The 13,443-nt window shown below is 37.7% G+C and overlaps 2 protein-coding genes across 2 annotated transcripts; both read left to right on the forward strand.

Annotated features, from left to right (window-relative positions):
- The first annotated feature begins 198 nt into the window (after positions 1-198).
- On the forward strand, positions 199-2,982 carry LOC137732314 (cytochrome P450 86B1-like). The gene is made up of 2 exons (XM_068471621.1): positions 199-1,617; positions 2,355-2,982. The coding sequence occupies exons 1-2, from the start codon at positions 262-264 to the stop codon at positions 2,757-2,759; spliced, it is 1,761 nt and encodes a 586-aa protein (XP_068327722.1). The 5' UTR covers positions 199-261; the 3' UTR covers positions 2,760-2,982.
- A 6,453-nt stretch (positions 2,983-9,435) lies between these two features.
- Positions 9,436-11,390, forward strand: LOC137732316 (flocculation protein FLO11). Its single transcript, XM_068471625.1, has 2 exons — positions 9,436-10,220; positions 10,417-11,390. Exons 1-2 carry the CDS (start codon positions 9,648-9,650, stop codon positions 11,134-11,136), a joined length of 1,293 nt encoding a protein of 430 aa, XP_068327726.1. The 5' UTR covers positions 9,436-9,647; the 3' UTR covers positions 11,137-11,390.
- The last annotated feature ends 2,053 nt before the right edge of the window (positions 11,391-13,443 follow it).

A 13,443-nucleotide genomic window follows, 5' to 3' on the forward strand; every position in this document is an offset into this window, starting at 1 on the left:
TTTTTTTCCTTAAATAGAAATTGGCTCAAATGAAAGGGTGGCAACTACGTCTGATGCCCAGAATACATTTCAGCTCACCAAACCGAAACCTATTGGGTAAAAAAGTAGAAAACATGCACGCCAAGAAAACACATCATGAATCATGACCTTCCCCCACCCATATAACACATGACCTCCACCGTGCCACTCCTCAACCTAATTAAACCAATATTAATAAACCACACACTCTCATCACATAGGCTCTCCTCTAATTCCAACAACATGATCACCACTCCTCATCACCCTCCTCATCCCACCAATAATCTCACCTCCCTCCTCTCCCCCTCCTTCTCCGAGACTTTCGTGGCCAAAATCTTTGATTCGCGGCAACTCTTTTTCCTTCACCACATCCAAATCTTGGAGCTCTTTCTGGCTCTATGTGTTTTCATTACCATACACTCGTTGAGGCAGAAGAAGCACCATGGCCTACCCATTTGGCCGGTGCTTGGTATGCTACCCTCTCTCTCTTTTGCCGTACTTGGGCTCCAAACCAACCTATATGAGTGGCTTTCCCAAGTTCTTTACCGCCAAAACGGCACGTTTCTATTCCAAGGCCCTTGGTTTAGCAGCCTCTTTTCTGTCATCACTTCCGACCCTCGTAACTTGGAGCACCTTCTCAAGACCAAGTTCTCCAATTTCCCCAAAGGCCCTTATTTCCGAGACTCAGTTCTAGATCTTCTCGGGGATGGCATATTCAACGCGAACGACGAGACATGGCAGCGACAAAGGAAGACGGCTAGCATCGAGTTCCACTCGGCTAAGTTCCGGCAACTGACGGCCGATTCGTTGTTTGAACTTGTCCACGCTAGGCTTTTGCCCGTCTTGGAGGACTCAATCAAACACTCGGCCGCAATCGACCTCCAAGACATTCTTTTGAGGTTAACTTTTGACAACGTTTGCATGATCGCGTTTGGGGTCGACCCTGGTTGCTTGCAGCCCGGGTTACCCAAAATACCATTTGCTCAGGCCTTTGAGGACGCGACAGAAGCAACACTTATGCGCTTTGTGACCCCAACGTGCTTGTGGAAGACCATGAGGTACTTAAACTTGGGTGCAGAGAGGAAGCTCAAGAGGTCCATAAGAGAAGTGGACGAGTTTGCGGATGACGTCATTCGGACAAGGAAGAAAGAGCTCCCACTACTACTTTCTTCCACCAATAATTCTAATGCTTCTAATGATGATGATAAGGAGAACAAGCATATTAGATCAGACTTGTTAACGGTTTTTATGGGTTTGAAAGACGAGAGGGGGGAGGCGTTTTCGGACAAGTTCCTGAGGGATATATGCGTCAACTTCATACTTGCAGGGCGAGACACGTCATCGGTGGCAATGAGCTGGTTCTTCTGGCTGCTTCATCAGAATCCGGAGGTGGAGCACAAGATTCTTCAAGAAGTATGCCGGATTGTGGGCGGAAGAACATCATCCGATCGCGATCATGATCATGAAAGTAAAAATAATGGCGGCGACGACGAAGCAGTAGTATTCAAGCCAGAAGAGATAAAGAAGATGGAGTATCTTCATGCAGCTCTATCAGAGGCTCTAAGGTTGTACCCTTCAGTTCCACTAGATCACAAGGAGGTAAGTTCAGTTTATTAAATCATATGCACTTTAATTATTTATTTTCTGTTTTATAATTAGTAATTTACTCAAATTAACCATTTTTAAGTGCATGCATGCCTGGCATGTTATGGGGCCTTGTCATGCCTCACACATTCATCAACTAACCATATAATTATAAGCTTATCATGATATAATAGTGGGATAAAAATTGTTCTCCAATTCGCATGAATCTTGTAATGTATTGATATGTAACTTCTAATAATTTTATTTTGACGCAAAAAATTGACATACTTTTTAAGAAATTCAAATATATGTGGAACTCACATATATTAGAGAATATCAATACTTGCGTTAGATTGGTGTAAAAATAGCATTACTCGTAATTTTGGTCAACAATGACTACCTAGAGGGGTCTTAATTAATTTATGAGATTCTTGTTTACCTAATTGGCCAAGGGAACTATTATTAGCATTCCAAAAATCTCATTCTACACTCCTCACAAGTGTATTTTTCTTTCTAATTATAGAAAGTTTGGAGTGCCAAATGAGATTTTTGGAGTGCTAATAACAATTCCCTTGGCCAACTCTGTGTACATATATTCATTGGAACAATTGTTTCGTGTTAGGAAGATTGCAGAGACTAAGCTAGCTACTTTGTAACTATAATAATCCAAAAAATAAAATATACAATTTGATTGGTAATTAATTAAGTTTTCTAATTGAGTTGAACTTAACTGATCAATTGAATATACGTAGGCAGTTGAAGATGACATATTTCCAGATGGAACAATATTGAAGAAGGGAACAAAAGTGATATACGCAATCTACAGCATGGGGCGAATGGAGGCGATTTGGGGGAAGGACTGCAGGGAGTACAAGCCCGAGAGATGGCTACGATCATCGGACGGCCGCTTCATGAGTGAGTCTGCATACAAATTTACGGCTTTCAACGGTGGTCCTCGCCTGTGCTTGGGCAAAGACTTCGCTTATTACCAAATGAAGTTCGTCGCTGCCTCCATCATCTACCGTTACCGCGTCAAGGTGGTCGAAAACCATCCGGTGGAGCCAAGGCTGGCACTGACGATGTACATGAAGCATGGGTTGAAGGTCACTCTCCAAAAGCGTGACCGTGCTGAGCGTCAAAAATTGCTAAATATATAGTATGGTATTAATATATAGTACATATATAGTGTGTTTGGCCTTCTTTTTTGTTGTTTATGATATTGTTGTCGTATACAGATAAATGGTGGTATTGCCATACATGAATACATGGGAAGATGATTGAAAATCTTTAGAGTGAGATGGTAGGGCTAGCCTGCTAGGAGGGATCTATATGCATTTGAATAATCGATCTAGTAATTGTGTAAGCTTGGATTGTTCATAATTTGGATTTTATCATCATATATGTATTTCAATATTTTAATAATCCATAAAATTAATGTGTTACTCTCTCTCTCTCTCTCTCTCTCTCTCTCTCTCTCTCTCTAACCTAACCTAACCAAAGCTATAATTAACCACCAATTTGCAAACATGACTACTACTCCATGCACAAATATAGTAGCCACTCTGATGCATAGATGCTATCTTACTTGATTTTCCAATGCATGTTGTGTTCGGACCATGAACCTCGTTATATAAGCAAATACCAAGTGAAACAGGTGAATCACATGATGTGTGAGATAGACATAAAGTGATAAAATAACAGTTACATGGTAGAATCTCTCCATTCTATGACAAAGATATTATTATGCATCATGTTAACTTCTTTAGCCTCAAAGCTGCCCCTAGGCCCTATGGCCCCTACCCCATCGCCATTGTATGGTACTTATAAATGGGCAAAAAAGAACAGATTCTAAATATATTGGTCGTTTCGTAAAGCATTTGATAAACACTTGGATTCAACAAGCCCTTACTGGATTTCTTCAATTTTCTCAACTTCCAAGGCATTTCAATTACGAAAGCTTCGCTGGTCGACCGCAAAAGTAAAGGCAAGTTTGGCGAGCAACTCATGACCTAAACATCCATCCCTGCAGGTTTGCAGTCGGTTTTTCTGTTCCGTTTTTAGCTTTTCCTGTTTGAAAGTTGACTCTGACCATCCGTGGATATATAATTGGTATAGGATGTAACTTCCATCCACAGATCTCATCGTAGAAAAGAATCCTAAATGCAGAGCTTGTTCTCATTGATTACTTAGGCTTCAGTACTTAGCCTAGTAATAACTCATATAATACTCATCAAAGCTTCGCTAACTATAAACTATGTGCTTGTATATCAGAGCTCAACAGTTGCAAAGGGTTAACAACCACAATAATGTCTACAAAGGAGACTGCACAAAGATCGGAACTGCATATATAATGAAAACAGAATGAAATTTCAAAAATGCGTTATTAAGTGGCATAAACTGTCAATGGAGAAAATAGAGGATGCACATATTAGTGCATGTGTTGAAATATACAACATTTTCCTATGTGGGAAAGAGGCATGGCAAGTACATCTCGGCATTATGAAGTTCTGACAGATTATAGCATCAAACTCAAATGCATTGAAATTTATGCAAGCATAACAGGGAAGAAATAACGTGGCAGGAGGAGCAGCGACCTGCTCACCCATTCCCTTGATACATTATAATCTTGATTTTTTTGGTCTCCTCTATGCCCTCCTCATCGAGAAAGTTCTCAACAAATTTTTCCTCTGAGGGATCTCTACGTTCCAACAGAATCAGAATAAGAAAATAAAAGCAATGCTGAAAAGATGCAGGAAGAAAAATAGAATGAAAGCCACATAGAAGTGCGTACTACTGCATGTTTCAGCACGTTACATGCATGGAACAAGAAGATAAAAGTAGACATTTAAAAATAACGGGTGCTGTGTTTCGCAGTATGAATCCTCCCCTTAAAATCCATATCCACCCATATGTAAATGCCTAAAGCATCGGTGGCTACTGGCATCCATTTATAAGCAAGCACACAAAATATGCTATAGAGTTAGGTTGTTAACCCTAACTGACCTATATCATGGAGAAGTGCAGCCACTTCTATCTGTCGACCAAGAAAAGTAAAGTATAGATTAATAAAGGCCTCCTCCACCAGCTTCTTCGCCTTTCTCACCGTCGCTGTTTCTAGATTAACTGTTATTTTGGAGGTGAAAATTATAGACAAACAAAATCTGAATAATGGAGTGAAGAACGGAAAGGGATGAATTGAGAATAAAACAACTTAATTTAAAATTTCAACCTAATTAAGATCCTAAAATAAAACAACTTAAATTAAAAATAATTCAAACAAAACATAAATAAAAATTACAAATAAATAATGAGGAATAAGATGTGAAATAAAAAAGGGGTGTGCTATCCACACACCCCTTTTCACTTCTCACACACCCTTTGTTAATTTATGTCCGTTGATTTTTTTTAATTCATTCGATCCGATGGTTGAAAATTAGAAGAGTGTATGAAAAGTAAAAAAGAGATGTGTGGATATCACACCCCAATAAAAAATTGCCACATGCTCGTGTGGCATTAGGCCAGTAACTATAATTTCCTTCACTTCAAATTTTTTTATTCATATTAATTAGAGATTAAATGGTCTCTAATCGAATTAATTTTTATATACACGATGAAGAAAGAGAAATAATATCACGCAGTCATTAAAAGAAATGAGTAATACGGTGTCCCTTGAATATTATTCATTGTATGTGAATGTGCCAATCACTCCTAAAGATTATGCTAGAGTCTCGGCATGAAAAATGTTTATGATTTGGCTTTGAGTACTTAATTTAGATGTTTGCTAGGGTTTAAATGTTAATAGAACACTTCCGTTGCAGACCTAGATATAACCGAGTTAGTTCAGTTTTGCTCTTTTAAGGTTCTTATTTTGAGGACGGAGGACCAAGTGTATATTAACCATAAGATTATATAAGTGTCTATCTAAAAGGCTTAAAATATTTGACAACTTAATAAAGCAAAACAAGCAAAATGAGTTTTCCAATAGTTTATGGATATAAGTTGGTTTTGTTTTATTAAATTGTCAAATATTTTAATCCATTGGATCTAAACTAATATAATTTTGTAGTTAATATGCATTTGGTCCTCACAGGTCCTCAAATGAAGACCTTAATTAAGAGAGCAGAACTCGTGTTAGTTAGTGGAGTATACTCTCTTATACTCACTCAAGTTCAAATTCATGTCCATGTAATGCATGCATGCATTTTCTACATTCTTTGTGTTTGATGGTCAAGCTATGTCTTAATGGCTCATTTGGAAGTGATTTAAAAAAAAAAATTTATTTGAACTTGTTTATCTTATCTTTACACCCAACTTAAAAACTTATTTAATAAAATTCCAAATGTGCCCTGAAATAAATAGAAAGAATTTCAAAACAATTAGAACCTGTATAAGCTCCAGCCAACCCCATCGGGAAAACACAAAGGGAGGCTTTCACACTCCCCAACAAGCCACGATATCCCTTTTTTCCAGCAAACACAAGTGAAGCTCCAACAATCCGATTAATGCTCTCCTTTTATCTCTTTTTTGTTTCTCTATGCGAACTTGGGTCCAATCAATCGGGAAAGAAAGGCCGGTGTGAATTAGTGTTGACGGAGAAGTGCGGAGTCATGTTCGATGCCACCGATGGCACCAAAAGGAAATGATGGTTCATATTCTTCTCGCGGTTGTGATACGAGAGAGGCGGGGAAAAAGAAGAAAAAGAATGGAAGGAGCTGACAGTTGTTCATGACTTGGGGATAAATTTTGGCATAAGTTTGATTTGGATTCGCCGGAAATAATGGTCAGGTGGGTTTAGGGCTATTGGGTGTAGACAGAAAAACACCCTTTTTTATTTTCTTTTTCTTATTTATTAAGGACAAATTTGAGAGTTTGTTGGACAAAGTTGTTAAGTTGAGTGTAGAGATAAAACAAATGGGTTCAAATAAAAATTTTCCTTTAAAATGAATAAAAACGATTTTGGTTAGAAACGCATAACTGATCCTTGTTGTAAAAATCATTTCAGGTGCTTTTAAAACTCACAAATATTTTATTTAAAAGCACTTTCGGTCTAAACGAGCCCAAACTTAGTTACCTATCTATATCAACCCGTTTAGGTGGAGCCACCCTTAACTCCTGCCACAAGCTCTTGATATATAAATGTAGTCGGGCAACTCAAAAATATCAATTCGCTGGGGCCGTTTATGTTCAATTCCAAAGCAAAATATGCCACACCAGGTACCTACTACAACTACAGCCTCTCTGCATATCTAATATCTAGTTCATTAATCCATGAACAACTTCAATATTAATTAGTAAAAACTATAAACAATGATTATCAAACAGCCGCTTAGGTAAAGTCATGTAACATCTTCAGATCTTCAAACAAGCAAACTTCACAAATAATTAAGTTGCGCATGATTCAATATGAACTAGCTTTAACCTAATTAACATATTTAAGGAAGTGTCAAGTAAATGAGAGCAAGAACACTTTCAATTTTTCCATTGGCTTGAAGATTGATGCAAAGTAAAAGAAAATGAAGTATTTGACTGGGTTAGATTGTTGGAAAATGTTGGGTATTAATTAGTTGCAAATAACGAAAATGAAAGGAACGCCTTATCACATATATCTATATTTAATCAATGCAGATTTAGTTTAGAGTTCCATGAGGGAATCCCTCGTTTTCTCGTGTAGATTAAATGAGATGTTTAGAGAGTCCATTAAATAAATATAGGAAGGTTGTTTATCTTATACTCAGTCGATAAATATGTACATATTATGAGTCAATAAACATGGACATGCTCTGACTGGCTAAGTCAATAAACCTACCTTTCTCAGTGAACACAAATTTTAAGTTCCGATTCTTATAAAATTAGAATCGCTCACATTAAATTGGAAGTTCTTTTTTTGTCGGCTGAGTAAACCTACCTTTCTTGGTGAATACAGATTTTAAGTTCCGATTCTTATAAAATTAGAATCACTCACATTAAAATGGCTTTTTTTTTTAAATTATTTTTTGTTACAATTAAGGGTTTCGAACTCTAGATTTGTCTGCTCTTGCTTTTATCTTTACCCAGCTTCACCGCTGGGCTAAACTTAGTAACTTGTCAAAACAATAAATTTAGGTATGCTATTCACACATCATTTTTTTCTTCACACACTCTAGTTATTTTTGTCTATTGATCTTCTTTAATTCATTCAATCCAATAGCTCGAAATATAGGCACATATGTGAGAAGTAAAAATATGTGTATGGATAGTAGTGTTCTAAAAATCGGACTAGGCGGTGAAGGCCTGCCACAATTTAGTGCAAATCGTTTCAAAAAATTGGTCTGGAGCTAGGTGGTCCTAGGCGGGCTAGGCAGCACCTAGGCAGTTTGTTTTTATTATTTATTTATTTATTAATTGTTTGATTTTTTTCTTTTTTAGTTTCATGGTGGTATACTTATAGAAATGGTGTACATAATTTGCAAATAATGGATTATGTTAGATCCCACATCGCCCAGGGGAGTGGATCCTCTATGCCTTATATGTATAGGGCGTGTCACAAAGCGGACAATATCGTGCTACGGCGGAGCCGGTCTGGAATGTGACATATTGACTACAAGTTCATCTAATTGTGAAAGGACTTGGGGCAGTTTTGAGGGGATACATATAAAGAATAGAAATAAACTAGATACAACAAGGTTAAATAATTTAGTTTATGTCCAATCCAATGTAATGATCATGACCAAGAAGAATTTAGTTTATCATCCAAGAATTCTCCTCATTATGATTATATGCTTACTGTTTTTTAAATATTGAACTTGTTGGATGGATGTACTTTGTGTATTATTATACTTCTATTTTTGCATTTTGTCATTATTTTATTATCCTTACAAGCATAATTTTTTTCAAGTGTAAATAGACACTTATTTACAAGATATACAATAAATTTACATAAATCCGCCTAGGCCATCTAGGCTCCCGCCTAGCCGCTAGGTCTCTGCCTGCCACCCGACTAGCACCTAACGTTTTTTAGAATATTGATGGATAACACCATCCTAAATTTAAGTCAAACTAAAATAAAATATAATTAATAAATGGGCCTAACTATAAGTTTGATTCTTATTGTCACATCTCGGCTAGAGTCCCCACCACATTCCGGGTTCAACTCTACTGTAGCACGATATTGTCCGTTTTAGGCTCCGACCACGCTCTCACGGTTTTGTTTATGAGAACTCACACGATAACTTCCCAGTGAATCGGGCCCCCACCACATCCCGGACCGGGATGTGACACTTATGAAGTAATTAGTTGCAACTATTAAACTCACACCACTACAACAACAATATAGCGAAGATGCGGGAAGTAACAATATGCATTAAGAGGGTCACTCAAAGGTGATTGTGAAATTTGGTTCTTCTAATATCGTGATCATGTTGCGAAGCGAGTTGAAAGTGGTTGCAAACGATTGACAGCGTAATTCACGATGTATTACAAATGACTAGACAATTGGAGTCAGTTGACTTTTTATACTTGTCGTTAATCTAGCTAAGTAACTCACCCGATGGCTTCCTTTGCACCCAAATATGGGGTATGATGTAAATATTTTTCTAAAAAGTTAATAAATATTATTATCGTTTAAATTAATCAAACTCACCTAATTAAGGATTAGGCGAATAATATTGATGTAGATTGAAGAAGCTAGCTAGATGATGGAAGCGCGAACGTAGTTAAAACGTAGAAGGACTTGTCGACTTGTTCTTCTTCTTAATTATCCACCAAAGTCTTGAAAGTCACGCATCCCTATTTCTCAAGTCATAACCAAACCCATTATTATTATTACACATCTGAATCAGCCATAAACAACGCCACCATTAAAAATGAGAATAAAATACGCCAATAGGGACCAATACATATTAATTTCAATATTTTCATTAGAAAAATAGTGAATTATATATAAAAATCGAAATATTGAGGTCGAGCACTAGGGGCGACCAAACCTAGTATTTTCTTCAAAGCTGAAAGCCATCCTCTCTCTTTCTCTACATGATCCATCTCCATGCCTTCCCCTCCTGCTTTATCTCATGACTTCCATGGCCGAAATCCAAAAGAAAACCATTACTCCCACTCCTAGTCCTACAACTTCTCCTACTCCGTCCGTATCCAAATCAAAAAGCAGTTGTTTTCTCGCTTGCTTCGGATTTTCTAGGCAGACGAGTCACAGACGGAGTAGGAGATCAAAGTCGGCCCCCATCATCAGAAAGGAAGCCAACTATATCCTAGAGGATCGTGAAAACCATAAGATTGATATCGAGGGTGAACATTCAACTGGTAATACTAGTCAACGCAGCTGGTATTTGATTTCTTGGTCAAGTTGGAGGTTTCACACGAACAAGTCCGCCACCAAAACCGTCCCCATCGACGCCTCCGGTACCACTGTAACCACCATCACCGACAAACGGAAACGTCCGTGCAAGGTGGTCAAGTTCTCCAGCTTGCAGACCAAGTCAAAGTCTGGTAACCTCGTCTCTATTTCCGAAGACGTAATTGCGGCCACCACCGATGGGGAGCCGCCAGGGACCCCAAGTAGGGAAGAGGCTGAGCCGCCTCCCGTCGTCTCAGACCCGCAGAACACTATTACCCAAAACCCTCCACAGGTATAGTAATTTATATTCATTATTTCACTCGTAGATATTGACCTTTAGATTCGAGGTTTCAGAGATTGATTTTGCTCCCCCAATATCACTTGTATGGAAGAAAATAAACCAGCTTAATGTAATTGTTGTGCTTTAATTTATTCCATTGTTTACGCGAATTAACTTTGTTGTAAATTAATTATTTGTGCCGTTGCAGACCAACACGATCAACCTCGGAAGTAGGAACCATTTGGAGTCCCCTAAGGATGGCACGTGTCAAAATCTGTTTTGCCGGAAAATTCATTCACTAAGAACAAATACAACTAGTGCAGGATCAGGTGGAAGAAAAGGGACATCTAGCAACCAAGGCCAACCCGGTTCACCGGCTGTACAGGAGGCTAGGACGCCCAAGTCTCGTACTCAGACAACAACCGCCGTGTTGTCGCACTCCGTGTCTTTCCCCGCTCGCGAAAGCCAAACTCAACAGGCACCGCCGGCAACTCCGTCGGCAGTGAGACACAATTTTAGTAAACATTATTCGTCATGGTCGTGGTCGACAACCGTGTCAAACAACGCCGGATCGAAAAATAATAATAGGGGGAAGGTAAAGGCAAAGGGAGAGTCGAGTCGAGCCAATAGGAAGAATTTGGACCCACTGGTTGGTATGTCTATTATTATGGTGACGTTGATTATTATGCTAGTATGGGGTCGTTTGTGTGCTATCCTTTGTACGTCCGCATGGTTTTACTTCATCCCGCGCTTAAGATCAGCAGCTGCCGCCACCGCTACTGCTGCCGATGGATTTGGATCCCCTCACCATAATTCCGTTTCCAATGTTAGTACTCCGCGGGCCTTGGATATGAATTCCGAGGAATGCAAGAAGAAGGTCGTCTTGGAGGGATTTCTCGAGAGGAATCACCGGAATATTTTTCCATGAATTTGCATGCAAAAATTGGACTATTTGAGGTGCGGTAAAAGAAGTCAAATCAATAATTAGTAATCTACTCCTGTGATATTTTGAAAGTATATGTTATTGGCACGTATGAAATATTGATTGTTTCATCATTTTGTCCTTGCTTAGTGCCTTGTCTGTAATTAAAATTTTGAAAATATTAAAGTATTATGTATCATAAAATACTTGTGTAATGTTGAATTAGCTTACTAAGCTGTTTTAATTCCCACCGATTTTTCTCTCCTTAACAACTAATGTTAACTTACTAATATTATTGTTTTTGTAAGAAAAAATTTTCAACTTTTTTGGTGGTTTTTATTTTAATTGGATGTTGGGATTGTCACGTGAAAATTGATGTGCTATAGTGGTTGAGAGGAAAATGGATGGATGGAGTTGGACAAGTTGTGGCCCCTGATATACCCCGTCAAACTCAAACACGTATACATGCCAAATTGCCAATCACATCTGTTTGTCTTATTCTCTAACAATCAAACTTTTTATATATTTCGTCAAATTAACGTGCCCACTTTTTATTTCCTTAATTGGTTAGTTATATTAAGGTCATATAATATAACCAAGTTTAGAATCGATATAAATGAAGGCTAAGAAAAACTATGTTTAATTTAAGGGACATGGATTCTCTCCGGATCTAGTTGTTCTAATCTACCTAGTCAAATCATCCGGAACATTGAAATTTGATCAAATGGTTAAAGTTATCATAACTTTTAAAGTGGGCTCCTGTTTGTTGCCGTTTGATTAAATTTTAATGATCCGGATAATTTGACTAGGTGGATTAAGACAACTGCATCTAGAGAAGATCCATGTCCTAATTTAAATTTGCGAAGTCTATCAACAATATAGACAAGAGAAAATGGATTTGGTGTATTCTATGCCATCACACTTTATTTCATCCAAAAATGGAGTGGATTTGTTTCCCATGAAGCACGTCGAGAAGACTGTATATCAATTATTTTCAAACAATATTTCAAACTTTGACATTTGACATCGTTTTTTTTTCTTATCGCCAATTTTGCGTAGCTACGCGTTTGGTTAAAATTATAATTATTAGAAGGCTTCCTTAACTTAGTTTCCATACATTTCCATAAACTAAGTTATAGTCTATACATTAATCAACTTGCACACGTCTGGGCAATTTGTCAAACAATTTAAATAAAAACTATTTACAATATTTTGATTAAAAAATTCTACAAAATTGTAACATATGTTGTGAAGGCAAAGCTGGCATATGATAAATTTTGCCTGCGAGACAGGCCAAAGAGACTTGCTCAAAAATAAGCCTTCGCAAATTCACTAACCACGTATGGATTTGATTCAATACAATAATTATAATTTGGGCCATTGTATAATGGAAAAACAACTTGCAACAATAACTATGAGTTTTGAAGACCCAAAACGTCAAGCTGACTTCCACCAAGCCCACTTCGCCGGCGACTTCTACCCTCTAGTCGGAAGCTTTGCCCGCAAAGTGTTCTCTCGACACCGCCCGGAGTTCCCTCCATAAACGCCGGCACTATGCGCAATCCATTATTTTCTAGTAAAAAATAAGCAACATACCATAACTTATTAAGGCCACCACAACGTGAAGACCTGTATTTTAGAAATGCATATATATGGTAAACTGTAGTGTTAGTATTGTGATTAATTAATTGAGCTATATATATTTTTCAGCTGGTAACTCATTAAATTTATTATCGTTAATTTTCATACTCTATGGATTACACAAGTCAGCCAAGAAAATATTATTTTTGGGTCCATTTCTTGAACAATTCCAACGACACAGGTTTTCTTGTTTTCTTCCGTATGATGGAGGTTATGAGTTTGAAACTTTGAATACTGACAAACTTTGAATACCATATTAAACGACAGAATTTAAAAAGTCCACTACTGAAAGAATGAAAGTTGCTGCCACCGTAGCCACAATTGAATCTGGCGAACCATCATCAAGGTCACCAGAATCGCAAATTATACACTCGGAAATTTCTATATTTAGAAGGAAAAAAAAAATCATATGAAGAGTGATTTTGAAATGCCAACAATAATTTTCCATTTTTTATCCAATTCACTATAATTTTTTGGTTTCTTGCAATTTTTGGGCCGGATGAAAAGCTGTGTGCGTAGGGTGACATTGACTACATATTAATGGGCTGATTTTAGGAGCTGGTGTTGGCGGGCTTTAAAGGAGCCCAATTCAACAATTCATCAGCGGTCATAACTCGCAACCTTAACCCGACCACATAGGATCTCAACCCAACCAACCCAGATCCTAAAACA

Source organism: Pyrus communis, chromosome 4, assembly GCF_963583255.1.
Source record: "Pyrus communis chromosome 4, drPyrComm1.1, whole genome shotgun sequence".
Taxonomy (NCBI): domain Eukaryota; kingdom Viridiplantae; phylum Streptophyta; class Magnoliopsida; order Rosales; family Rosaceae; genus Pyrus; species Pyrus communis.

Coding starts and splice junctions, on each gene's coding strand:
- LOC137732314 (XM_068471621.1), top strand. CDS start 262: ATGATCACCACTCCTCATCACCCTCCTCATCCCACCAATAATCTCACC. Junction 1,618..2,354: donor TTCCACTAGATCACAAGGAG/GTAAGTTCAGTT, acceptor GAATATACGTAG/GCAGTTGAAGATGACATATT.
- LOC137732316 (XM_068471625.1), top strand. CDS start 9,648: ATGACTTCCATGGCCGAAATCCAAAAGAAAACCATTACTCCCACTCCT. Junction 10,221..10,416: donor TTACCCAAAACCCTCCACAG/GTATAGTAATTT, acceptor GTGCCGTTGCAG/ACCAACACGATCAACCTCGG.